Here is a 27,684-nt window from a genome sequence, read left to right as displayed (position 1 = left end):
GCAAATTTTCCCCTCAACTTCACTCGAGAACAATCAAGATTCAGCAGCTGGTTCCAAAATCGTAGAAAATAAGCAAAATGACCAAATCTTTGAGTCAATTTTCTCCAGGGGATTCGCCATTTTAGGCAAGCAATTTGATGGAACATCGTAGAATTTTTTGTTTGTTTTTCTGTTTCTGTGCAATTGCTCTTACTTGGGAGGTGTTCAGTAAGAATTGCTTTTCAAAGTGCCCAATTTGCTGACGTCACGAATCCCATCTGAGTGCAAGAGTACACGATGTCACACTCCCGTCGTCAATGAAGTAAATGAAGCGTAAATTTAAAGATGGAATTGGACTAAATTTCTGATCACAGAAAATGTCCGTAGGTTTTCGGAGAACTTGTGTAATTTTCGTGATAAATAGACTTTGAGTTTCGTCGAAACACGACACATTTTTGAAAACTTTAGTGTAGAAATAAACTTTTAGTTCATTTCAAGTTAAACTAGTTTAGTTAACCTACCTCTTATAGCAATCCAAAGAAAAATTTTTTAAATATATAACCATAAATGTAAATGGGAATGAGCAAATAAATAAATAAAAGAATTAAATAAAATAACTTAATAAATAAAACAGCTTTATAAGTAAATAAAATATTTGATAAATATGGAATTTAATATGTAAATAAATAATTAAGTAAAGAAACTGTTACACGTAAATATATCTAAACTGAAATTATTGTCAACACGTTAAAGATTCTGTTGTCAATTACATTTTCCATTTTTCGAATGATTTCAAAAACCTTTTCTGATATCGCGCAATTTTGATTTTGAGTCATCTTAAGATATTTTTGAATTTAAGAAAATATTTTCATGCATTGGGAAATATTTTCAAATTTCAATGCATATCAATGAATCAAACGCCTAATGATCCTCTTGAATTTCGTGGTGACTTTCACTAGTAAGAACCTTGTTTTATAGTTTAGATTGCATTTTCAGGCGTTAGAATTCGAATCATGCTTTGTTTTCCAGTCTGAGAAGAAACAAGAAGTTCCGTCTAGAACTAAACGAGCCTACTTTCCTGTATATCCAGTCTAGTTTCTAATACCTGATCAATATTCTCAAAAATAGCTAAAATCGCAAATTGTTTCAAACATATTTTTTTAATATCTTAAGCTGATTTCTAGGAATAAAATATTCCTCACTCATCTAAAAAAAAAAAGAAAGAAACCGAATAAATAAAATAGCAGCACCTTTTAAACAAAGCAGCTAATACACTTTTTTCCATTAAAAAAAATCTTTAACAGCTTTCAAAACGAAAAAATAATAATTAAAATTAATAAGCTCATTAAAATAAATACATCATATCAACAACAAAAAATCGCTTCTTTTTCCCCTGTTGCCAAAAATAATTTTTTAAATGAATTAATGCACTTACCAAAATAAACAAAAACAATAAAATGTCAAATTAAAGAAATAATTTTCATCGTCAAAAAAAAAGAAAGAAAAAAAAATAATTTGAATTCTGAAATTTTCAGGGCCCGATCAAGCCAAACTGGTGCCCAGGTCCTGAGTAGATTTTGGTGCCCCCCCCCCATGAGAAAATCCGCACAATTTTTAAGTCAATTTTTCATACTAGAAACTACATTTTAAAAAAAAAACCTGGGATTTGAATACCAAACACTTGACAGTCACCAAACTAATCACAGTTAAAATAGTCTCTTAAGGGGAAAAAGAGTTAAAAAACAATTTAAAACTGCAAAAAAAAAAAAAAAAAAAAGAAAAAAAATCTTACTAATTCTTGACAGCAAGCTTTAAAAAGGTTTCTTTCTGGCTTTAACAGAGGCAAATGTGTCGATCAAATAATCGAAATCTATGTTTGATGTCACAGAATTTTCAATGGTCAATAAGGAAAACACCTGTAAATTATCCTGAGAAATGCAGCTTCTCAAATGACTTTTGATTCTTTTCAAAATGGAAAAGGAACCTTCACTGGAACAGCTGCTGATAGGCAAGGTAAGAAGAAGCTGCAGGGGTGAATCCACATTCGGAAATGTATGTGTAATGCTTAGTGATCTTATCCTTTTAAAACATTCTCCAGGAGAAGGGTTAAGTTTGCAAAAATTTGAAAATGTGTTACTTCTTCTGGAAAATGTTCATCTATGTCATCCGAGTATTTTTTTTTTTTTTTTTTTTGAAATTCCAGAGCTAAGCAACAACGACTTCTTTACGCGAAATTTTTTTAACTTTATGAGTTTTTGAGCTGATTTTTAAAAAATTTTGTGCCCTTTCTCCCTTAAAGTTGAGAAAAAGTAAAATAAGCCTTTTTTTTTTTAAGAAGTAAGTAAATGAATTTAGGCTAGGCCATTTTGGTGCCCCTAAATTTGTGGTGCCCAGGTCCGCGGACCCGCCGGACCGTGCGTTAATCAGGCCTTGGCAATCACGAACTGCGACAGGACCCTACTCATTGGAGTTATTGTTTCTAGAAACGGCTCCTGACCCCCCAAGCCTGCCCCTCCTCTTGGGCGGTTACGTGTGCATAGTTGTGTGTGTGTGTGTAGGCTTGTGTGTGTGCGTAGACCTGTGTGCATGCACGTAGGCGTGTGTGAAGTCCTGTGTTTGTATGTGTGTGAGCGTGCATATGTGTAGGACATGGACGCCTCCGACCAGGAGAAGGGGATAGCTCAGGACATGGGGACAGCCGTGCCTGCAGAGGACGGCGGACGGTGGTGCTGGCGAGGCCCCTGGTCCAAGCTGAAAAAGGAACCACAACATCTAGAACGGTCAAATGAAAGCAATAAGCAATCGTGATTGCTCAAAAAAATCGTCTGCGCATATCGTCTTCACATATCTTTATGTAGAAACATAAATGACTTTTAGTTTATTCGCCGAAAACTGAATACCTAAATTAAAACTTTAGCGTGAAAATAAAAACAAGTCATATCAACAATAAGTATTTCACAGTTAAAACCATAACTGCGGAGTCGGAGTCAATCTCATTTTGAGATAAAGGAGTAGGAGTCGAATATCCAAGAATCGGAGTCAGTCATTTGTCCTCCGTGTATAAATTTTTGCCAAAGCTGCGAAGTCAGAGTCGAGGTCGGGGAATCGGAGTCCGATTAATTGTCGGGCACAGGAGTCGGATTCAGGTGCCCCTAAATTTTCGGAGTCGGAGTCTGGAGTTTGGCGTCAAGAGCTATTTCCAACAAAATTTGTTTGATGTAAATCCGCCTTCATGTACGAAATCTACATAGACTTTCAGTTTCCCCGTAGGCACTAATTTTAAGGGATTTGAACTGTTCAAAATTGAACGGAAAATTGTTCAAATCAAAAAGATATTTTATAACAAGTTTTTCATAAAAAGCTTTTTCTTACAAAGTTTGTTTGAAGCAAATTTGCATCACAGTTCGGAATTGCCTTGAATTTCCCCGTAGGCGCTAATGTTAAGTTTTTTTGAACTGTGCAAAATTGAACAAAAAATAGTTCAAATCAAATCGCCGAGATCTTTCGAACAAAAAAAAGTTTGTTCGAATCGGACTATTCATTCAAAAGTTATTAGGGGGGACAGACAGACAGACATTTTTCCCCATCTCAATACCCTACTTTCCAATTTTTAATTTTTCGATATTTATTTAATTATTTTATTTATTTTTGCCTTTTTTTCGCGATATTTTTAAGACGCATTAAGCCTTCTTTCATGCTTTTTTCTTCTTTTTCTGACTTTTACTGGGAAAGTAGATTAAAAATGACGATATCAAAATTTGAACATCTCAGTTGTAGTTATCAGAATTGTAATAACACTTTAAAGAGGTTAGTTTTTATTAAAAGGGCATGAACTTTAAAATTTCAAATAGCAATCCTTCTTTATTTTTTCAGTTTTTGTATGCTTGTAGTTAGCATTAAAATTAAATAATTAATTTCCTTTTTCGTTAAATTTGGTTCGCCCGTTGCTTTACAATTAAATTGAGGGAAATCGTCTCCATGTTGTCAAGTAGCCACCAGTAACATTTATTAAACAGATACTGAAGTTTAAGTCCCCGTATGTGAAGTCCCAAGAATTCACATACGGGGTGTTTGTGAACTCTTGGGCAAAACTTTAAGGAGGGACACCCCCTTTACACATCTGAACAAACAATATAATGGCTAAAATAAGGACCTCAAACGTCTTCCGAAGGAGTTAGGCGCCATTAAAGTTCAGGGTCCAAAATTTCAAATGATCATAAAAACGTAAAAATTGGCCGATTCGTTTGCGGTTTTCGCTGAAATTATGCTTTTTATCAGCATTTTTTTTTTGAAGATAAATTTTGAAGATGTAGTTTTAAAAATGCCGATAGAGGGCGCTTTAGGCTTTGGAGTAACGAACAACTATTTTTTACCCTTGAATCCGAATATGACCTCTGTTTCCCCTCTATACGTAGCAATTTTTTAGAAGCCTCCCCCCCCCCTCAAGTATTTTTCAATTTTCCTTAGTTTCAGAGCAATTATTATTATTATTATTATTATCATTATTATTATTATTTTGGAGGTTAAAAGAGCTTCATATTAACTGCTAACATAGTTTTGGCGGACAAGAGAGGTTCAAAGTTCAAGATCATGGACTTTGCGGGCCCCCAAATCCTCAAAAGAACGGTCGGGGAGTATACCCCCCCCCCCCAAATATTAGAAAAAGCACGAAAAACAATCTTTTTATTCTGCTTTTAAAAAAATGTTTTTTTTTTTTTTAAATTTGGTGCAGAATGAGAGTATAAGACGCGTTTCTTTGAATCCCATGTCCAAAAAAATTTCGCGATGTAAGAAAAATTAAAAAAAGAAAAAAAAAATACTTCGTGAATATCGCACGTTACATACGAATTGAATCGCAGGTCTTCATTCAAAAAGACTGTTCTGGCTGCTTCTTATGTAAAGTGACCCCTTGTTTCCAAATACAACCACTTCGCCCATCACGCCCCCCTTTTTAATCCCCTTCTTCTGATTCATTTTTCTTTATTTGGAGGGGGAAAGAGCATTACAATAACCGTAAACATTATTCTGAATGACTAAAGATGTGCAAAGCTTAACATCTTGTTCATATGAAGCAAAAAAAAAACTTGCCCCCCCCCCCCATTTGAAATTAAGGGAGAGGGTTTTTCCTACAAAATTCGATACTTGTAGGAGGAAAACGGAGATTATATTCGGATTCAGTGGGTCAATTTGCAGAAGAATCAGCCGGAATAGCCTCAGAAGCATTTGAGAGTTTTTTTGATACACATTGTGTTTGGAGGGGGGGGGGGGGGGGAGGTATTCCACATTTTTTTCCTTTGGACATGGGAGTCATAGAAGCGAGTCTTATACTCTCATTCTACACCGAATTTTTTTTTGCGAACATCTTTTTTAAAAAATCAGAATAAAAAAATAGTTGTTCGTGATTTTTCTAATATTTAGGGGGGTATATCCCCCCCCAAGTCCCTCTTTTTGCGATCGGTGTCCATGATCTTGAACTTTAAACCTCTCCTGAACGCCAAAACTATGTTAGCAGTTAATATAAAGCTCCTTTAACCTCCAAAAAAAAAAAAAAAAAATGCTCTGAAACTGAGGAAAACTGGAAAAAACTTGGGGGCCTTCAAAAAAAAAAAAAAAAAAAAAAAAAAATGGTACGTTTTGCCGCACAGTGTTATTAACCTTTATTGACGTTAGACATACTATAAAGTTCGTAATAACGCCGCTTTCAGTGCATTACTTTTCCAAATTTCCGCAATTTTTTTTATTGGCGTTTTGTGTTTTAGAACAATAACCGCAGCGATACTTGATGAATGCAACAAAAAAGAAACACAGAAAGAACGAAAACGAGTAAAAAATACAGCATTACGTGTGAAAACGAAATTACTTTTTTTTCTTTTCATTTACCAGTTTCCAATTTTTTTTTTATGCTCTCCTCGTTCTTAGAGTTTATCCCATTTAGAGATTGATTGATTTTCAAAACGAACCATTGGTTTTTCCTTTTTCAGCAGAAACATCAGAAGAAAATGCATCCATTCTTTTTTTATTTCTTCGTTTTCCATTATGAAAGTCTTCGGAAGCTTTCTCTTTATTGGAAAAGCAAACTTTCCATGTTAATGTATGGTATAAGCAGGCTTCCTATTCGAACATTTTTGATGTCAAAGAATAAATTAATTAACTTTGATTTTTTTTCCTATTTTGTACTGCCTTTGAAGTTTTCTGCGGCTTTTGTTTTGCTGGTAATGATTTTTACGGAATTGTAGTTGCCACCGCTATCAAAAATCTTGAAAGATATGTTAAATTATTTGTTTCAAAAAGTTTTAATGCCACATTTTTTATCGTTCCAGTTTGCTTCGTAAAAAAGTATTATAATTAGTAATTATTGTAAAAAATCGCGCATACACACACACACTTATACGTATTTTTATCTATTTAATTATTAAGGAAAATTAAAAGATGAAACAATTGATATTACGGTAGCTAAAACGTTTCCTAAAATGGAGCTGCATCCTTTCTGCAAAAAAATCTTCAACTGTAATAAAAATAACAAATAATAACGTTGCAATGATAATAACAATGTCAAAAGTCTTATTAATAGTGTTTTCCTGCGGTATTTTATTTCGCAATGTAGGGAAATGTGGGGCAAAGTGAAAGAGTTAAGATGATTGAGCTTTTTCAAAATGAACAAATCGGAAATTTATTTTGAAAATTACAGCACATAGAGAAAGAACATTCTATTTTATAATAAAACTTGCATTGAAACAGTATTTTTTATTTTTAGCAGTAATTTTGCGCCTTCAAAAAAAAAAAAAAAAATGAAATTTTTCATTTTTTTTCCCATGGGGCAAAGTGAAAAGTAAAATATTTTTCTAACGAATTTTTTTCTCTTCAACCATAGAAAATATTTTTGGTCAAATAAATCAGTAAGTAAAAGGTATGAAAGTACAATAAATGAACTATACACTAATAGATAAAGAAAAATGAATGAACAAGTAAAAGAGTGAATGAATAAGAAATTAAGTGAATGAATGAATAAACACAACCTGTGAGTAAAAGCTTTAAGAACAGTAAAATTTTTTTGAAAAAACGGGAAAATGAAATTGAAAGGATTTTAATATTGTTAAATTATTAAGTATGTATTAATGTTCACGTGTAAGAAATAACGCAATAGACAGTTTTTGTGAAGTATGCAACTACCAGGAAAAAAGTGGTACATTCAAAGTTAGTATTTCAGCCTGAGTAACAACTTTAAGGCCACCAGTATTTCTTAAGAATTAAATGTATATACAGTCTGAGTAAAAACTTTAAGTCCAGTGCACTTTTTTGAGAAATTCGTCACAACTTAATCTTAGAATCGAAAAGTCATATGAGTGATAATTATTAACCTTAAATACAAGTAAAAATTGCAAAAAAATTAATTGCAAGTGTTTCATTATCAGAAAATATTAGAGATCAATATTTGAACCTGAGTAAAATCTTTAAGGCCAACATAGAAAAAAGCATATGAGGACAAAAATTCAAATATTTATAAGCTTGTGTGGGAGCCATTCCTTCAAATTACTTCAAATATTCTTGTTTTCATGAATAAAACTAGTTTTTGACAAAATTCGGGATGTATTTTTTACCTTTCATCTTCGATAATAGATTTCAGCTCCATTGATGAAGTAAAATGTCTCTCCTTTGCATAAACTCCTCTTGCTAAGTCACCCAATAAGTTCTCTATTCGGTTAAGATCTGGAGAATTAGTTGGTATTTCAAAGTTTCAACATTGTTTACTTGGAGCCTATTTTTTGCACTGTTACTCGGATGGATAGATATGCATTAGATATGCATTGTTTTGCTGATATTTTAAATTTTCTCTAGCAATAAATTCGGCATTTGGTAAAATATGACTTGGGAGGACATTTTGATATGCTTGTGAGTTCATTTTACCTGAAACAAACGCAACTGAGCACAGACCATTGTAAGCAAAGCGCTCACAAGTTCTGACAGAGCATCCATCTAATTGGCGCTAGTAGAATATTTTGTTTCCTTTTTTTAAATCATGCCAATAGTACTTCCATCCGTTTGGTCCATCCAAACTCCACTTCTTTCCGTTAGAAAAAATTATTTGTACCCATTGGTTATCCCAGGTCATGATTTCCTAGCTGAAGTTGAAACGCTCTATATTGTGCATTTTCAATAACTGAGGTTTAAGCAATTTTGCAGCATTAATAAAACTTCCACACCTTCTAATTGTGTTATATATCATTTTTGACAAACATTTAAACCTATCGTCTGAACAAGTTTCCTGGTTGAGTACTTTTCAGGTAATGTAAGTTTCCAAACACTTCTTCCATGACGCGAGGACAAAGCTTTAAGTTTTCCCGGGTTTTCTTTTTACCCTAATTGTGTTTAAATCAAACAAAAATGTGGACTTCAGTCTTCGATCTTCCTATTTTTTCGCAATAGTACGCCTACTTATACTTGTTGAAGAAAAAGCTTCAATCTGCCTTCTTTCTTGAACAGTTAACTGTTTACCTTACGATATCGTCACATGTGGAATAAAGACTTTGAAGGAATTAATCACAAAACTGCAAGTTGAAGGGTTTCCACAATCTTGTCAACTGAGGGACTTTCGGTACAGTATAAGTACTTGCATTTTTTAAAAAATACTAGTGGCCTCAAAGTTTTTACTCAAGCTGAAATGCTAACTTTGGATAAACCACTGCTTTTCTGGTTATTGCATGCTTTACAAATCCTGTCTGTTACGTTATTTCTTACCAATGAACATTAATAATTAATAATACAATAATATTAAACTCCCTTTAATTTCATTTTCCTTTTTTCAAAGAAAATTATACTGTCCTTAAAGTTTTTACTCAGGCTGTATACTGGGATAAATACAGTAGTTAATGAGAATGTGGAAACTCTTCAACTTGTAATTTTTTCATTAATTTCTTCGAAGTTTTGGTGCTCTTTGTGAAGATGTCGAAAGGTAAGAAGTTAACTGATGATGAAAGAGGGCAGACTGAAGTTTTTTCTTCTACAGGGATGAGTAGCGAAAAAAATAGGAAGATCGAAGACTGTAGTCAATAAATTTTTAAGATTGAAAGACAATTATCGTAAAAAGAACACCGGTGGAAGACCTAGAGCTTCGTCCTCGAGTGATGAAAGGAGAGTTTGCACATTTACATCAACTGGAAATAAATCAACCGGGAAACTTATTCAGACGACAGACTTAAATGTTTGTCAAAAGACGATATATAACACAATTAGAAGGTTTGAAAGTTTTATTTATGCAGCAAAATTGGCTAAGCCTCAGTTATTGAATAGGAACAAAAGAGAGCGTTTGAACTTTAGCCAGAAAGTCACGACCTAAGATAACCAATGGATACAAATAATTTTTTCTGATGAAAAGAAATGGAATTTGAATGGACCAGACGGATGGAAGTACTATTGGCATAATTTACGAAAAGTAAAAGAAATATTTTCCTAAGAAAATTAGGTGGAGGCTCTGTCACAACTTGTGGGTGCTTTGCTTTCAATGGTATGGGCTCAGTTGCGTTTGTTCCAGGTAAAATGTATTCACAAGCATATCAAAGTGTCCTCGCAAGTCATCTTTTAACAAATGCTGAGTTTATTGCTGGAAAATATTGGAAATATCAGCAAGACAATACATCTATCCATTCGAGTAACAGTACGAAAAATTGGTTCCAGATAAACATTGTTGAAATTTTAAAGCGGCCAGCTAAGTCTCCAGAACTTAAACCAATCGAGATCTTATTGGGCGACTTAGCAAGACGAGTGTGCAAATGGGAGACTTTTTACTTCATCAATAGAGCTGAAATCTACTGTAGAAGATCAATGGTATAAAACATTTCATCTTGAAAACAAGAATATTTGAAGTCATTCGAAGAAGTGGCGCCTACACAAGCTTCTAAATGTTTCTATTTTTTTCTTTCAGTGCTTTTCTCTATGCTGGCCTTAAAGATTTTACTCAGGCTCAAATGCTGACCTGTAATAGTTTCTGATAATGAAATAATTACAAATGATTTTTTTTTTGTCTTTTTTACTTTATTTAAGGTTAATAACTATCACTCAAATTATGTTTTGATCCTGAGTTAAAGGTATGTCCAATTTCTCAAAAAAGTTTACTGGCCTTAAAGTTTCTACTCAGACTGTAAGTGAATTACTAAATAAAGGAATGTAAATGAAGGAATTAATAAATAAGTACGCAAGTGATTTTGTAAATGATTGAGCGAGTAAACAAAATAAACTATTTCGCTTTGCCCCGCAACTACTTGACTGATTGTAGATTTTTTTTTAAATACAATAAGCTTAATATTAACTAAATAAATATTTAAGAATATTAGTAAGTCTCAATAAATATTTAGAATGTTAATATAACAAGAAATTTATCGTTTTATAATAACAAAAATAATTTTTAATTATTATTTTTAAAATTATTATTTTGAAATATTACAATATGATTATCAATTTTTGAAAATTGCCTGTATTATCATATGTTTTAATCTTCGGTGATCGGGGTATATTTTCCTGACTGGAATCGATTACATGTGCTACTATATAGTAGTTAAAATATTACCTGATAGGTGGCGCTAAAAGCAGAGTAAATATTTCACCATTTCACTTTGCCCTGCTATTTCACTATGCCTCATATTCTCCTACTTTTTAAAATTCACATCTTTAAATGTCATGTCATCCGAGTGAAAAAAAAAGTTATTTCTTTTCCTTCAATTTTAGACTCACCTGCACCGAGCCGTACTTTGTGAGTGAGCTGGCTTGGTGTCCAGAAGAAGATTTAGAAAACTCCCTTCCTGTGCTGCTCGAAGTGTGCACCATGGGAGAGCCCCTTCAAGGAGAAGGTGACTCAGCAGGTAAACAAGTTTTCCATTTTCTTTCGAAGAACTTTTCTTTTTTTTGCTCATATCCATTAGGCAGGGGTTCTCAACCTTTCAGTTTGTGCGTCCCACCCTCCTGTGAACACTGATGCACGGTCACCCCCCCCCCCCCCCCTCTCCCATAACTGGTGCCTACAAGTAAAACAATCGGAATTTAAAATTGAGGCTGATTAGGATAGCTGAAACTAGTTGCTGAATAAAGAATGCAGCAAATTTCGTGTACAAAATTTAATACAGTGAAATCCGTGTACTACCAACATCAAGGGATCGTAAAATTTTATTCTTTGTAATGTAATTCAAGCATTGTGTGTGTGTGTGTGTGTGTGTGTATGTGTGTGTGTAATGTCAATTATATTAGGACTGAAAATGTATTTCGCCGAAACGGACATTTCGTTGTATTTGGTATTCGTTGTACTGTAACGGAATATCACTGCACTCAATTTTATTTTGTGCATAAAGTGAAGCCCCGTTACAACGAACTTAAAGGGACTGCAAATTTTATTCGTTTAAACGGAATTTCGTTGTAATGGAATTCAAGCAATGTACTGTCTGACCACGGATTGTATGGAAAGACAAACATTCGTTTTACAGCCGGAAATGGACAAATCTATTATTTTTAGCGATTTTAGCTTTTGCAGAAGCAGAGTCTCATTCAAATGAGCGGAATACCCGCATCAAATTTTTACGTTTCCCCCTCATTCAGATAGATTCGTCTCATCTGGACGTTTGAAAATTCCATACAATCCGGAATTGGACAGTAAGGGCAATTTATTTTGCTGAAACGGATATTTCGTTGTATTGGTATTCGTTGTAACGGAATTTCAATATATTATTATTGGAACGCATGCAATCAGAGTAAAAGATTTAAACATAAATTAACTTAAGGTTTCTGGACAAGATTGGCAAGTAACACCAGTTACTTTAGAACATCAATGGAAAGGCTGCTACCTGCTACTATTTGTTCTTGACAAGTTCTGGAATATTAGGCTGTGAGTGAGACAAAGCGCTTCTCAAGTAATTTTCAATGTCCAACTCGGTATTTTGTATTTGCTCAATATCTGGATTCAATAAGGCTATATGTAAATTAAAACTACACTACTGTGTTCCCTGGAAAGATAGACAAAGAAATGTGTCATTTGACGACGTCGACCACGTGTTTGGCCAGGATAAGAACAAATTCTAGAAAAAGCTATACTTCCTTTACTATGTGAGAGGAAGTTACAAAATCCAAAAAGTGGCCACCCCGGCAAACATTCTAACAACTTGTTTGTTTACTTCCGATCTTTTTTTTCCATGCACGCAGTATAAATACATCAAAAAAGAATAGTTTTACACATCAAGTTTCCCTTGAAATTCTCCCCCCCCCCCCCGCTCTAAGGAAGCTCGCCCACTACTTGAGAACCGCTGCATTAGAGAACATTTATATCTAGGGTGCAAGAAGGCTTTAGGCTCTGATTGCCCGTTGAGCCATGTTCTTCAATACTTTCATAATAACAATAAATAAAATAATTTAACTCGGAAATTAATTATAAATTTGTACCACTGGCGCAAAGAGGGAGTTTTGGGACTCAATCCCTCCCAGAACCTTTGGTTTTAACTCATATTACTAATCCCAATGTAGTAGTTTATCTACATGCCAGGATTCTTAAAACCATTACCCTTTCGCCCCCTCCCACTCCCAGACAATAATTCTGGCTGCGCTAGTGATCGGAAAAAATTAACTAAACTCTTTCTCATGTATCATACATGAATACACATACATACATACGCCTCCCTTTGCAATTTTTGAACTGAGATCACCTTTTTCATGAGTATATTGAAACTGGAACTATTTTGTGCTGGGAGCCTACCTATGACCTCAAGCACGTGATCTAACTATTCTAGTTGCCTTACATATATGCGCTGGTAAACCAATCTGCTTTTACATCATATTAGGTATGCCACTGCCTTCTGATGGCATTATTGTTAAGTGTGTCTTTCAGAAACCCTAGTCTGCCTACTACCGACGATTAAACCTTAAACATAAAAGACTCTGTCCCTAAAGGAAACCATTGCTCTATCTGCAAAACTCCGACAGCCCGATTATCCCATCCAGAAACTGCAGTTTCGTCCTTGTGATGGACTTATTAGTCTGGAATAAGGGATAAACGAGCTGGAGGCAGACTTCATCTTACTGAAGCCGAGACTGCCAGCAAACTGGTAGATAAAGAAAATTTATCTCACCAACATGAGTTCGCAGGTATGGGGCAGTTCAACTCTTAAATTGAAGACAAAGCTTGGGTATTAAGCAATAAATTACCGCCCCTAAGCCAAGGCTAAGGCAGAACTACATGCAATAGCAGTATACCGACATCCCGGTTATCTTATCCAGTGACTGCAGTTTCGTCCTAGTTATGGACTTATCAGTCTGGGATATTGCATGTAGTTCTGCTTTACTCCTGGCTTAAGGGCGACAACTTATTGCTTGAAACCAGTGTTGGGCATTAATCAACTAAATCCTCTATCGACTAAAGTAATCTGACTCCCATTTAGTTCAGACTAATATTTTAAAAATTTAATTCAATTGCAGACGAAGATTAACGTTAGTTTAAACTAACTCGTTAGTTGACTAAAAAAACTAATTTAGTTCAGATTGATTTAGTTCAGATTAAAGTAATCAGATTGAATTTAGTCAAACTAATTTAATCAGATTGATTTAGTCAACTAAAGTAATCAGATTAAATTTCGTCAGATTAAAATTTATACTGAATCTAATCACATTGAAATAAATCTACACTGTTAAAACTACAGATTGCGTTTGGATTCTTTAAGGGGTTCCTTTCTCTTCTCCCCCCCCCCCCCCAAATAAATATTAAGAAGCTCCTTATGTGTTACGGGGGGGGCATTGGGGGTTGGGGGGCTGCCCCCCTTACCGATTTAAGACCTTAAAAAATCAATAATTTTTAAAAACACCCCCTTTGGACTGACGCAGTTTGCGACATGACCCACACTACCCCCCCCCCCCCCCCCCATTTGGTACACAATACTGCTTTTGGTCTTCCTTATCTTTATCTTCTTTATCTTTACTAATAATAAAGCTGAAAGTCTCTCTGTCGGGAGGATGTCTGTAGGATGTCAGGATCTCTGTGACGCGCACAGCGCCTAGACCGTTCGGCCGATTTTCATGAAATTTGGCACAAAGTTAGTTTGTAGCATGGGGGTGTGCACCTCGAAGCGATTTTTCGAAAATTCGATTTTATGAATTTTCTATTAAAATTTTAAGCCCTGTACACATAATCTTTACTAATAATAAAGCTGAAATTCTCTCTGTCCGGAGGATGTCTGTAGGATGTCTGGATGTCTGGATCTCTGTGACGCGCATAGCGCCTAGACCGTTCGGCCGATTTTCATGAAATTTGGCGCAAAGTTAATTTGTTGCATAGTGGTGTGCACCTCGAAGCGATTTTTCGAAAATTCGATTTTGTTCCTTTTCTATTCCAATTTCAAGCCCATTTTTCACAGAAATTTAATAAAATGGGAAAGAATTTGTTCTGAAAATTATCTTTCTTTATCTTTCTTTTCTTTTACTTCTTTATCTTTCTCCTTTTCCTTTCTTTTTAAACAACAAACCTGAAAGGCTCTCTGTATGGATGTCTGGATCTCTGTGACGCGCATAGCGCCTAGACCGTTTGGCCGATTTTCATGAAATTTGGCACAAAGATAGTTTGTAGCATGGGGGTGTGCACCTCGAAGCGATTTTTCGAAAATTCGATTTTATGAATTTTCTATTAAAATTTTAAGCCCTTTACACATAATCTTTACTAATAATAAAGCTGAAATTCTCTCTGTCCGGAGGATGTCTGGATGTCTGTAGGATGTCTGGATGTCTGGATCTCTGTGGACGCGCATAGCGCCTAGACCCGTTCGGCCGATTTTCATGAAATTTGGCGCAAAGTTAGTTTGTTGCATAGTGGTGTGCACCTCGAAGCGATTTTTCGAAAATTCGATTTTCTTCTTTTTCTATTCCAATTTTAAGCCCATTTTTCACAGAAATTTAATGAAATGGGAAAGAATTTGTTCTGAAAATTTTCTTTCTTTATCTTTCTTTTCTTTACTTCTTTATCTTTCTCCTTTTCCTTTCTTTTTAAACAACAAACCTGAAAGTCTCTCTGTATGGATGTTTGGATCTCTGTGACGCGCATAGCGCCTAGACCGTTCAGCCCGATTTTCATGAAATTTGACACACAATTAGTTTGAAGCATGGGGGTGTGCACCTCGAAGCGATTTTTCAAAAATTCGATTTTATTAATTTTCTATTAAAATTTTAAGCCCTTTTTCACATAATCTTTACTAATAATAAAGCTGAAAGTCTATTTGTCTGGAGGATGTCTGGATGTCTGAATCTCTGTGACGCGCATAGCGCTTAGACTGTTCGGCCGATTTTCATGAAATTTGGCAAAGTTAGTTTGTATCATGGGGGTGTGCACCCTCGAAGCGATTTTTCGAAAATTCGATGTGGTTCTTTTTCTATTCCGATTTTAGGAACAAAATTATCATAAGATGGGACGAGATTACCATAACGTGGAACCATAACATGGGCATAAGCCAATTGGCGATAAAATTCACCATACATTATTTGTAAATATACAGGCGGACCAAAAGACCTTTTAATTTTCTATTACGGGCAAAGCCGTGCGGGTACCACTAGTACTGGAATAAAGGCTTGATTTTTTTCATATCCAGATAGCCGATGCCTATTCCCTATTGCAGTTACTTATATGAGGGGATGCCCCCCTCTCAAAAAGAAATTCACCTCCACTCAAATTATGGGGGCTGGTTAAAAACGCGAAAATTTTCCAAAAACAAACCTTAAAATTTTGAAGTCTGCGCCACTTGCCCCACTAACCCCCCCCCCCCCTGTAGGCCACACCGCTTTCTGATCTTATTCGAATAAAATGCTTGAATTTTTTTATCCAGATGGCCGATGCTTGTTCTGTTTCAAAGTAACTTATTTAAGGGGATACCCCCCTTAGATTGAACCCCCCCTCAAATTACGGGGGAAGGGGGCTCCCCCAAAAAAACATAAGTACAATTTTTTTTTTTTTCAAAAACAAGCGCTAAAAATTTTAAGTTTGAACCAACCTCTCCACTGACCACGCCCCCCCCCCCTCCCATAGACCACACTGCTTCTGATCTTATTGGAATAAAGTGCTTGAATTTTTTTTATCCAGACGGCTTATGCATGTTCTCTTTCAGAGTAACTTGCGTAAGGGGATACACCCTTTTAAATAGAAACCCCCGCAAATTACGGGGGGTTCCCCCCACCCCCCAAAAAACTCATTAAAACACGAAAATTTTTAAAAAACAAACCTTAAAAATTCGAAGTTTGCGCACCCCGCCCCACTACCCCCACCCCCCCCCCCCCCCATAGGTCACACTGCTTCTGATCTTATTAGAATAAAATGCTTGAATTTTTTTTATCCAGATGGCCAATGCCTGTCCTGTTTCAGAGAAACTTAAGTAAGGAGATACCTCCCTTAAATAGAAAACTGCCCTCAAGTTATGGGGGGTGGGGGATTCTCCCCCCCCTCCAAAACATTGTAAACGCTAAAATTTTTCAAAAACAAGCCCTAAAAATTTTACGCCACCCGCTATACTGACCACGCCCCCCCCCCCCCCGTAGACCACACTGCTTCTGGTTTTATTGGAATAAAATGCTTGAAGTTTTTTAATCCAGATGGCTGATGCATGGTCTGTTTCTGAGTAACTTACGTAAGGGGATACCCCTCCTTAAATAAGAAAGTCCCTCATATTCTGGGGGGCTCAACCACCTTCAAAAACCTATTAAAAACACGAAAATTTTTCAAAAACAAACCTTTCAAATTTGAAGTCGGCGCCAAGGACCCCATTAGTCCGGATCAACCGGATAATCCGGCTCGATTGATTTGACCGATTTCCCTTTACATTTAAAGAGCGATCGTCAAAAATTCCATAATAATTATTTATTTAATTCTCCTCACGGGCAAGACCGTGTTATGTCGTTGATTGAGTTCCCTTTTCTTCGCAATGCAACTTTGAATCAATTTGTTTTACTCGATAGGGAAAAAATTGAACTGTCACAGGAGAAGATTACAGACTTTGTAGACATGTTTACTGTTTATTTGTAATTCTATGTGTTTCCTTTTAAGGTGATTTTCAGTGAGTATGTTTTATTTTGTTTTGTTTTTTTCATTCTCCGGATTTTCGATGTTCCGGAATGGGTCGGATTCCAATTAATTCGAATTGTCGAGGTTCTACTGTAATGCCCCCCCCCCCCCCAAAAAAAAAAAAATTCAAAAAGATTATTACATTTTCTCATGGTTTCGATACTTTTTTTGTATTTTTCAAGCAAACGTTCAAAATTTTCCCCCGCGGTGTGGGGGGTGGGGGGGGGAGCGGGTCCTGACCTTCATGACCCCTCTTTGTATCTGCAATTGACATACACTTGGACATAAAAACATACATCTGTACACCAATATACTCGGGATAATAAGTTACACTTATATACTCGTATATAAACGTATTTACTTGTGTTTGCACGTACTTTGATGTACATACAAGTGGCAAATTACAAAATTAGTGTGTAAACGTATATACTCCGATTAACACGTTTACGCACATACTCGTATATACACGTAATTACTCGTACATAAACGCATTAACTCGTGTATGCATCATAAATATGTATTTTAACTTACAAATACAAATGCACGTCTGTACACGAGTATACTCGGGTTAAACATGTATCTACACGCATATTCTCGTCTGTACACGTACATACTCGAAAATACAAGTATTTTTTCTTTATATGCACGCATGAAATATATATATATACACATTTAAAAGCTAATTTACCTCTGTACACGAGTACACTTGGGGTAACAACGTATCTATACGCATATTCTCGTGTGTACAAGTACACACTCGTATATACACGTATTTTCTCGTGCAAAAATGCATAAATATGCATATACGCGTAGAAATACAAATGTACCATTGTACACGAGTATAATCAGATTAAACAAGTATCTATACGTCTTTTCTCGTGTGGAATCGCACTTACTCGTTTGTACACGTATTTTCTCGTATATGCATGCATAAATATGTATATAAACGTTTAAATACAAATTTACCTTTGTACGCGAGTTTAGTCGGGTTAACACGTATCCATACACAAATTCTAGTATGTACACGAACATACTCATATATACAAGTATTTACTCGTGTTTGCACACATAAATAAGTATACAGGATGTATCAGTACAGCGTTTACATACTTTCAGGGCAGATACAGTGCACCTAGACGCGATAGTGACGACACAAAGCGTAAGACAGGGCACGATTAAGAGGAGAAAACATGTTTATTATTTTTAATACAGCAAAAATACTGGTAAGATTTATCTGGTGCATACAACAGATGTTGCTACGTAAACCGAAGCATCAGATGACGGTGCATGCGCACACGTGGTTTTTGTTCCACTAGGAAGTCCGGGGACCCGCCCGATATTTTTGCTAAATTTCGATATTACAGGCGGGGTCGTAATTTCGAACACCTTCTTTGATGATGATCGTTGGTCCCTTAATTTTCTTTTTCCTTAGTTTTTTGCTGTACTAAAGATTCTGAACATGTTCTCTTCTCTTATTCGTGTTTTGTCTTTTTGGTGATTGGTGTTGTCACTACCGCGCCAGGGAAAGTGTTTCCGACCATGCATTGCTATGTGTTTCCCCTCGTCTAGGTGTACTCTATCTGCCCTGAAAGTCTGTAAGCGCTGTACTGATAAACATTGTGTACACTTAGAAGTTTGAATATAAATCCGTGCATTAATAGACTCGGGGAAATACGTATTTATACGTAAAATTTCGTGTTTACACTTACGAACTCGTATATACACGTATTTACTTCTGTTTGCACGTAGAGATACAAAATTCCTGTAGACATGAATATACTCAGGTTAACACGCCACAGCTCCGTATATACACGTACACACTCGTATATACACGTACTTACTCGTATATACACGTACTTACTCGTATATACACGTACTAACTCGTGTATGCACGCATAAATATGTATTTTAACCAAAAATACAAATGTACCTCTCTACTCGAGTATACTCGGGTTAAACACGTATCTATACGCATATTCTTGTGTGTGCACGTACATACTCGTATATACTTGTATTTTCTCATGTATGCACGCATAAAAAATGTATATGCAATCTTAAATACAAATGTACCTCTACACACGAGTATACTCGGTGTAACATTTATCTATACGCATATTCTCGTGTAAATACAACGACCTCTACACACGAGTATACTCGGTGTAACATTTATCTATACGCATATACTCGTGTGAATACTTACATACACGTATTCTCTTATATGCACGCATAAATATGTATATACAAAGCAAATTTCTCTGTACACGAGTATATTCGGGGTAACAAGTATCTATACACATATTCTCTCGTGTGTTCACGTACATACTCGTTTATACACGCATTTATTTATGTATAAACGCACAAATATGCATATACACATAGAAATACAAATGTACCATTGTACACGAGTATACTCGGGCTAAAAAAAAACCTAGACATCTATTCTTGCTTGTACACGAACTTACTCGAATATACACGTATTTTCTCGTATTTGCATGCATAAATATGTATATATACGTTTAAATACGAAATTTACCTCTGTTCACGAGTATACTCAGATTAACACGTATCCATACATATATTCCTTGTGTTTACACGTATATACTCGTGTATACATGTATTTACTCGTGTATGCACAAATAAATTTGTACATACACTTAGAAATTAAACATATCTCCGTGCACGAATATACTCGGGATAACACGTATTTATACGTATAAACTCGTGTTTACAAATATGTATCGTATATACACATATTTTACTTATGTTCACACGTACTTGTAGGTATATACACGTAGAAATACAAAATTCCTGTATACACGAATATCGTCGAGTCAACACGTATATACACGTATATGCACAAAAATACTCGTATATACACGTACTTACTCGTATGTACACGTATAACTCGTGTATGCACGCAAAAATATGTATTTTAACGTACAAGTACAAATTTACCTCTGTACACGAGTATACTCGGGTTAAAAACGCATCTATACGCATATTCTCGTGCGTACATGAACTTACTCGTATATACTTGTCTTTTCTCGTATATGCACGCAAAAAAGTGCATGTACTAGATAAAATACGAATTCACCTCTGTACACGAGTATACTCGGGGTTAACACGTATCTATATGCATATTCTCGTGTGTACTCGAACATTCTTGTATATACACGTACTTTATATGGCACGCTTAAATATGTATATAAAACGTAGGAAATACAAATGTACCTCTTTACACGAGTATACTCGGGGTAACACATATCTATACGCATATTCTCATGTGTACACGTATATGACACGTATCTTCGCTTGTGTGCACGCATAAATATGTATATACACAATTAAAAGCAAATTTACCTCTGTACACGAGTATACTCGGGGTAACACGTATCTATACGCATAATCGTGTGTACACGTACATACTCGTATATATACGTATTTTACTCGTTTATAAACGCATAAATATGCACATACACTTAGAAAATACAAATGTGCCATGTTACACGAGTATACTCGGGTTAAGCACGTATCTATAAGCCTATTATCATGTGTGCACGTACTTACTCGTATATACACGTATTTTCTCGTATATGCCTGCATAAATATGTATATTACACGTTTAAATAGAAATTTACCTCTGTACACGAGTATACTCGGGTTAACACGTATCTATATGCATATTCTCGTGTGTACTCGAACATACTTGTATATACACGTACTTCTCGTATATGCACGCTTAAATATGTATATAAACGTAGAAATACAAATGTACCTCTTTACACGAGTATACTCGGGGTAACACTATCTATACGCATATTCTCATGTGTACACGTATATACACGTATCTTCGCTTGTGTGCACGCATAAATATGTATATACACAATTAAAAGCAAATTTACCTCTGTACACGAGTATACTCGGGGGTAACACGTATCTCTACGCATAATCGTGTGTACACGTACATACTCGTATATACACGTATTTTACTCGTTTATAAACGCATAAATATGCACATACACTTAGAAATACAAATGTGCCATGTTACACGAGTATACTCGGGTTAAACACGTATCTATAAGCCTATTATCATGTGTGAACGTACTTACTCGTATATACACGTATTTTCTCGTATATGCCTGCATAAATATGTATATACACGTTTAAATAGAAATTTACCTCTGTACACGAGTATACTCGGGTTAACACGTATCTATATGCATATTCTCGTGTGTACTCGAACATTCTTGTATATACACGTACTTTATATGCACGCTTAAATATGTATATAAACGTAGAAATACAAATGTACCTCTTTACACGAGTATACTCGGGGTAACACATATCTATACGCATATTCTCATGTGTACACGTATATACACGTATCTTCGCTTGTGTGCACGCATAAATATGTATATACACAATTAAAAGCAAATTTACCTCTGTACACGAGTATACTCGGGGTAACACGTATCTATACGCATAATCGTTTGTACACGTACATACTCGTATATACACGTATTTACATCGTTTATAAACGCATAAATATGCACATACACTTAGAAATACAAATGTGCCATGTTACACGAGTATACTCGGGTTAAGCACGTATCTATAAGCCTATTATCATGTGTGCACGTACTTACTCGTATATACACGTATTTTCTCGTATATGCCTGCATAAATATGTATATACACGTTTAAATAGAAATTTACCTCTGTACACGAGTATACTCGGGTTAACACGTATCTATATGCATATTCTCGTGTGTACTCGAACATACTTGTATATACACGTACTTTCTCGTATATGCACGCTTAAATATGTATATAAACGTAGAAATTACAAATGTACCTCTTTACACGAGTATACTCGGGGGTAACACATATCTATACGCATATTCTCATGTGTACACGTATATACACGTATCTTCGCTTGTGTGCACGCATAAATATGTATATACACAATTAAAAGCAAATTTACCTCTGTACACGAGTATACTCGGGGGTAACACGTATCTCTACGCATAATCGTGTGTACACGTACATACTCGTAATATACACGTATTTACTCGTTCATAAACGCATAAATATGCACATACACTTAGAAATACAAATGTGCCATGTTACACGAGTATACTCGGGTTAAACACGTATCTATAAGCCTATTATCATGTGTGCACGTACTTACTCGTATATACACGTATTTTCTCGTATATGCCTGCATAAATATGTATATACACGTTTAAATAGAAATTTACCTCTGTACACGAGTATACTCGGGTTAACACGTATCTATATGCATATTCTCGTGTGTACTCGAACATACTTGTATATACACGTACTTTCTCGTATATGCACGCTTAAATATGTATATAAACGTAGAAATACAAATGTACCTCTTTACACGAGTATACTCGGGGTAACACATAGGCTATACGCATATTCTCATGTGTACACGTATATACACGTATCTTCGCTTGTGTGCACGCATAAATATGTATATACACAATTAAAAGCAAATTTTACCTCTGTACACGAGTATACTCGGGGGTAACACGTATCTCTACGCATAATCGTGTGTTACACGTACATACTCGTATATACACGTATTTACTCGTTTATAAACGCATAAATATGCACATACACTTAGAAATACAAATGTGGCCATGTTACACGAGTATACTCGGGTTAAACACGTATCTATAAGCCTATTATCATGTGTGCACGTACTTACTCGTATATACACGTATTTTCTCGTATATGCCTGCATAAATATGTATATACACGTTTAAATAGACATTTACCTCTGTACACGAGTATACTCGGGTTAACACGTATCTATATGCATATTCTCGTGTGTACTCGAACATACTTGTATATACACGTACTTTCTTGTTTATGCACGCTTAAATATGTATATAAACGTAGAAATACAAATGTACCTCTTTACACGAGTATACTCGGGGTAACACATAGCTTATACGCATATTCTCATGTGTACACGTATATACACGTATCTTCGCTTGTGTGCACGCATAAATATGTATATACACAATTAAAAGCAAATTTACCTCTGTACACGAGTATACCTCGGGGGTAACACGTATCTCTACGCATAATCGTGTGTACACGTACATACTCGTATATACACGTATTTACTCGTTTATAAACGCATAAATATGCACATACACTTAGAAATACAAATGTGCCATGTTACACGAGTATACTCGGGTTAAAACACGTATCTATAAGCCTATTATCATGTGTGCACGTACTTACTCGTATATACACGTATTTTCTCGTATATGCATGCATAAATATGTATATACACGTTTAAATAGAAATTAACCTCTGTACACGAGTATACTCGGGTTAACACGTATCTATATGCATCTTCTCATGTGTACTCGAACATTCCTTCTTGTATATACACGTACTTTCTCGTATATGCACGCTTAAATATGTATATAAACGTAGAAATACAAATGTACCTCTTTACACGAGTATACTCGGGGCAACACATATCTATACGCATATTCTCATGTGTACACGTATATACACGTATCTTCGCTTGTGTGCACGCATAAATATGTATATACACAATTAAAAGCAAATTTACCTCTGTACACGAGTATACTCGGGGGTAAACACGTATCTATACGCATAATCGTGTGTACACGTACATACTCGTATATACACGTATTTACTCGCTTATAAACGCATAAATATGCACATACACGTAGAAATACAAATGTGCCATCTTACACGAGTATACTCGTGTTAAACACGTATCTATAAGCCTATTGTCGTGTGTGCACGTACTTACTCGAATATACACGTATTTTCTCGTATATGCCTGCATAAATATGTATATACACGTTTAAATAGAAATGTACCTCTTTACACGAGTAAATTCGGGGTAACACATATCTATAAGCATATTCTCGTGTGTGCACGAACATACTTGTATATACACGTACTTTCTCGTATACGCGCGCTGGAATATGACGTAGAAATACAAATGTACCATTTTACACGAGTATACTCGGGGTAACACGTATCTAAAACGCATATTCTTATGTGTACACGTACATACTCTTATATACAGGTACATACCCGTATATACACGTATTTACTGGTGTATGCACACATAAATATGTATATTTACTTAAAATTTCAAATATACCTCCGTACACGAACATACGCGGGATAACACGTTTATATACGTATATACCCGCACGTAGTCGTATGTACACGCATTAACTCGTGTATGCTTGCATAAATATATATATACACGAAGAAATACAAATGTGCCTCTGTTCATGTGATATTTATATTTTACGAATTTAATCTGAATTAAAAAAGTAATCAAATCAATTTGATTACTTTTAATCTGATTAACTTTTAGTCTGACTAAATTCAATCTGATTAATTTAATCTGAACTAAATCAATCTGAACTAAATTAGTTTTTTTTAGTCAACTAACGAGTTAGTTTAAACTAACGTTAATCTTCGTCTGCAATTGAATTAAATTTTTAAAATATTAGTCTGAACTAAATGGGAGTCAGATTACTTTAGTCAACTAATCAATCAATTACAAATTTAGTTGATTTTTTTAGTTGATGCCCAACACTGCTTGAAACCATTGCACTATTTGATGAACTGATGACTCCCGGCTTGGTAATTTTTAGAAATTTTATGCTTTTATTACCTTTTTGATATTTACTGAATGAAAATAATTTTACTATATATTCAACTGAATGAATAGAGAGGGCATTTTCGAGTGTTGTTTATTTTTGACTCATCCACTATACTTGTCAGTGAATTTTTAATTTGTTTATTGACAGCGCTGGATGCCCCAAGCAATGCTGAGGTTCTCAGGTCCAGATTTCAAGCAGAAGCTACAAAGTTGTCCTTACGTTCTAGACATCGACCTGGACTTTTTATTCCACTCGGAATCCTTTCCTGAGTTTGTTCACAGACGAACAGTTCGGAATGTTGCGAGAATTGTACCACTACGAACACCCAGAACCTGTGACAAACGAGGTAAGGACCTTGAAACTAAATTTTCTATCAGGGACTTAGGTTTTTCTTTCAGAAGTTATTTTGGAGTGAAACTTTCTATGCGAGGGCTTTTAAATTCTGATATGCAACCTTTTTGTGTGACGGAAGTGGAGTAGTTGTTTTTTAATTATTGCCAAAAACAATGAAAAATAATAGTACATAGTTATAAATGCTTTTGCTTTTTAATTGTTGCCACAAAAAAAAAGAAAAATAATTGTAGTTATAAAGTTTGTTTTGTTAATTAATTTAATAAAGTAATTTCAAGGATGAACTTAGCAATTTGTGGACTTTTGGCATTTTGAACTCTTAAGTCAACAGTTAAATCCACATTGCTTTAGTTCAGCCTTGAAATTAGTTTGTTAAATTAATTAAAAAAAACTAGCTTTATGATTGCAATTATTCTTCAGTTTTTGGCAACAATTAAAAAGTAGATTACGAGGATTGTTTAGTTGTTTCGTTGTTTATAGTTATTTTCTTCATAAAATGTAGAATTTTGTTGTGAATGCCTAAGTCAGGTGCAGAAAAAACAAGAGCGTGACGTGAGAGAAAACGTGAAGTGGCAGTTCAGAATTTGAAAAAAAAAATCACTTCTATCGTGTGTCTTGATTTAAAAGTAGTATTATTTCCCACGTAACAAACGAGGTTCATCAGCTGATTAATGTTTTCTAGAATTAATCAACTTTAGTGCTTAAAACCAAGATTGATTTCCAAGGGTGTTGTAAATGAAATTAATTAAAGACGCAGAGTAGGACAAAGTGCAAAAAGCGTGTTTGGAGATACGTCACTTTTTTTTTTTTCAAAGGGAAGTTTTTAACTAATGTGTCTTTTTCTGCTCTCATGTATAGAATAGAAGAACATACACACACAAAAGTTTCCAATTTTGTTAGTTTGCATGCATAAAATTAAAAGTAAGGCAACAAAACAAGAATGATTTTTTTTTTTTTTTTACATGGAAAAGTTTCTAATATCGCTTTTTATACCGGTATCCCGTTCTCGCGTTTTAACAAGAACAGAATTTTTGATCCTTGATTGTAATAACTATACGAAAAGCCAACATTTATTTAAAAAGTATGTACTGACATTTCGTTCGAGAAAATAATAAGCAACGACAGGAATAAACCACCGCGCGGTTACAATATTAAATATTTTGTTACAACTTCTTACAGCAAAAGATCTATGCAATTTTTCTTAATGATGTAAACCGAATAAAACTGGGATACAATCTTACCGTTTGTGATTCGATTCGTTCAAAATTCTATATTACCGATATCCTGTTATGTTTTAACAAATACCGAATACCGGAATAGCACTCTGGTCCGATATTGAGCAATCACTACAAAAGCCCATCATTTATTTGAAATATTTTCTACCACTTCGTTAAACACTTAGTAAGTAAAGACAAGAATTAGTCCCCTCACGATTACAATATCTAATATTAAATATTTTAACAATTTCTTACAACGAAAGATCTTTGTAATTTTTTCCTAATAATATACGAAGAATAAAACTGTGATACAATCTTACCGTTTACTATTTGATTCGTTTAAAAATCAAATAACTGCATATTAATACCCGTATCCTGCTGTTATGTTTTAACTAATACCGAAACCGGAGTTGCATTTTCGGTCCGTTAGAGTAATCATTAACAAAAGCCAACTTTTATTTAAAATATTTTCTAGCATTTCGTTAGATACTTTATAATAAGTAAAGACAAGAATTAGTCTCCACACGATTACAATATCTAATATTAAATATTTTGTAACAATTTCTTACGACGGAAGATCTATGCAAATTTTTCCTAATGATATTCACCGAATAAAACTGCGATACTATCTTACCGGTTACTATATTTGATGCATTTATCTAGTCCTAAAAGCGAAACTCGTCGTAATTTAATCCATTGTCGTGCCCGATTACTTTGGCTCATTCCAAATATTCAATGAAATGTTCTAAATAACGTCTTCCCAGCATGTTCCTGAGCAGATTTCGAATCCCGCTATTGCATTCATTTCGAAATATGCTAATTATATCTAAAGGCCCTCAGATCTCCGAGTAAATAAAGCGAAAGCTTCAATTCATGCACTCCGTCGAGCAAATAGGGGGGGGGGGGGTAGAACTCTGGTACTTGTCTTTAAACTGAATGGTTTTAGAATTTCACGAATCGCATGGCTCGGGGAAGGTAATTAGCATGTTTTTGATTAAATATCTCCTTAAATTAGCGATCATTTTGAGGGACAATCGAAACACTGTTGATAAGTGATAGCGGGGAAAATATATTTTGCAAATTTTCTTGAAGTGGGGGTAGTTATTTTGGCAAATTATTTCAATGAATATCGAGAAGTACCGAATAGCAATTTATCGTCGAAAGCTCGAATTTCCTTATTTTAATCCAGTTGAGCCCAAACTTTTTGATCCCGTTTAATATAATTGAAATAGTTCCAAAATAAGTCAGGTAGGGTAGTCCCGTTCGCCAGTTTTTTTTTTTTTTTTTTTTCTTCTTTTGCCTTTCTTCTTATCGTGCTCTGTAAAAATATTTCGTGGAAATTTTACGGTAAAAAGTACTAGTTGTCCATGTT

At 34.9% G+C, this 27,684-nt stretch overlaps 1 protein-coding gene across 2 annotated transcripts in view; it reads left to right on the top strand.

Annotated features, from left to right (window-relative positions):
- Window positions 1–27,684, top strand: part of LOC129230064 (UPF0489 protein C5orf22 homolog) — a 739,515-nt gene that overhangs the window by 385,672 nt on the left and 326,159 nt on the right. For both annotated transcript variants that reach the window (XM_054864453.1, XM_054864454.1), the window contains exons 2-3: window positions 10,699–10,832; window positions 24,892–25,090. In XM_054864453.1, the coding sequence (XP_054720428.1) occupies window positions 25,040–25,090 (51 nt within the window). In that variant the 5' untranslated portion in view covers window positions 10,699–10,832; window positions 24,892–25,039. The remainder of the gene's footprint in view (window positions 1–10,698; window positions 10,833–24,891; window positions 25,091–27,684) is intronic.

The sequence above is a fragment of the Uloborus diversus genome, chromosome 9, assembly GCF_026930045.1.
Source record: "Uloborus diversus isolate 005 chromosome 9, Udiv.v.3.1, whole genome shotgun sequence".
NCBI classification, from domain to species: Eukaryota; Metazoa; Arthropoda; class Arachnida; order Araneae; family Uloboridae; genus Uloborus; species Uloborus diversus.
Note: the sequence above shows the minus strand (reverse complement) of the source record. Positions and strands in the feature narration are given on the sequence as shown.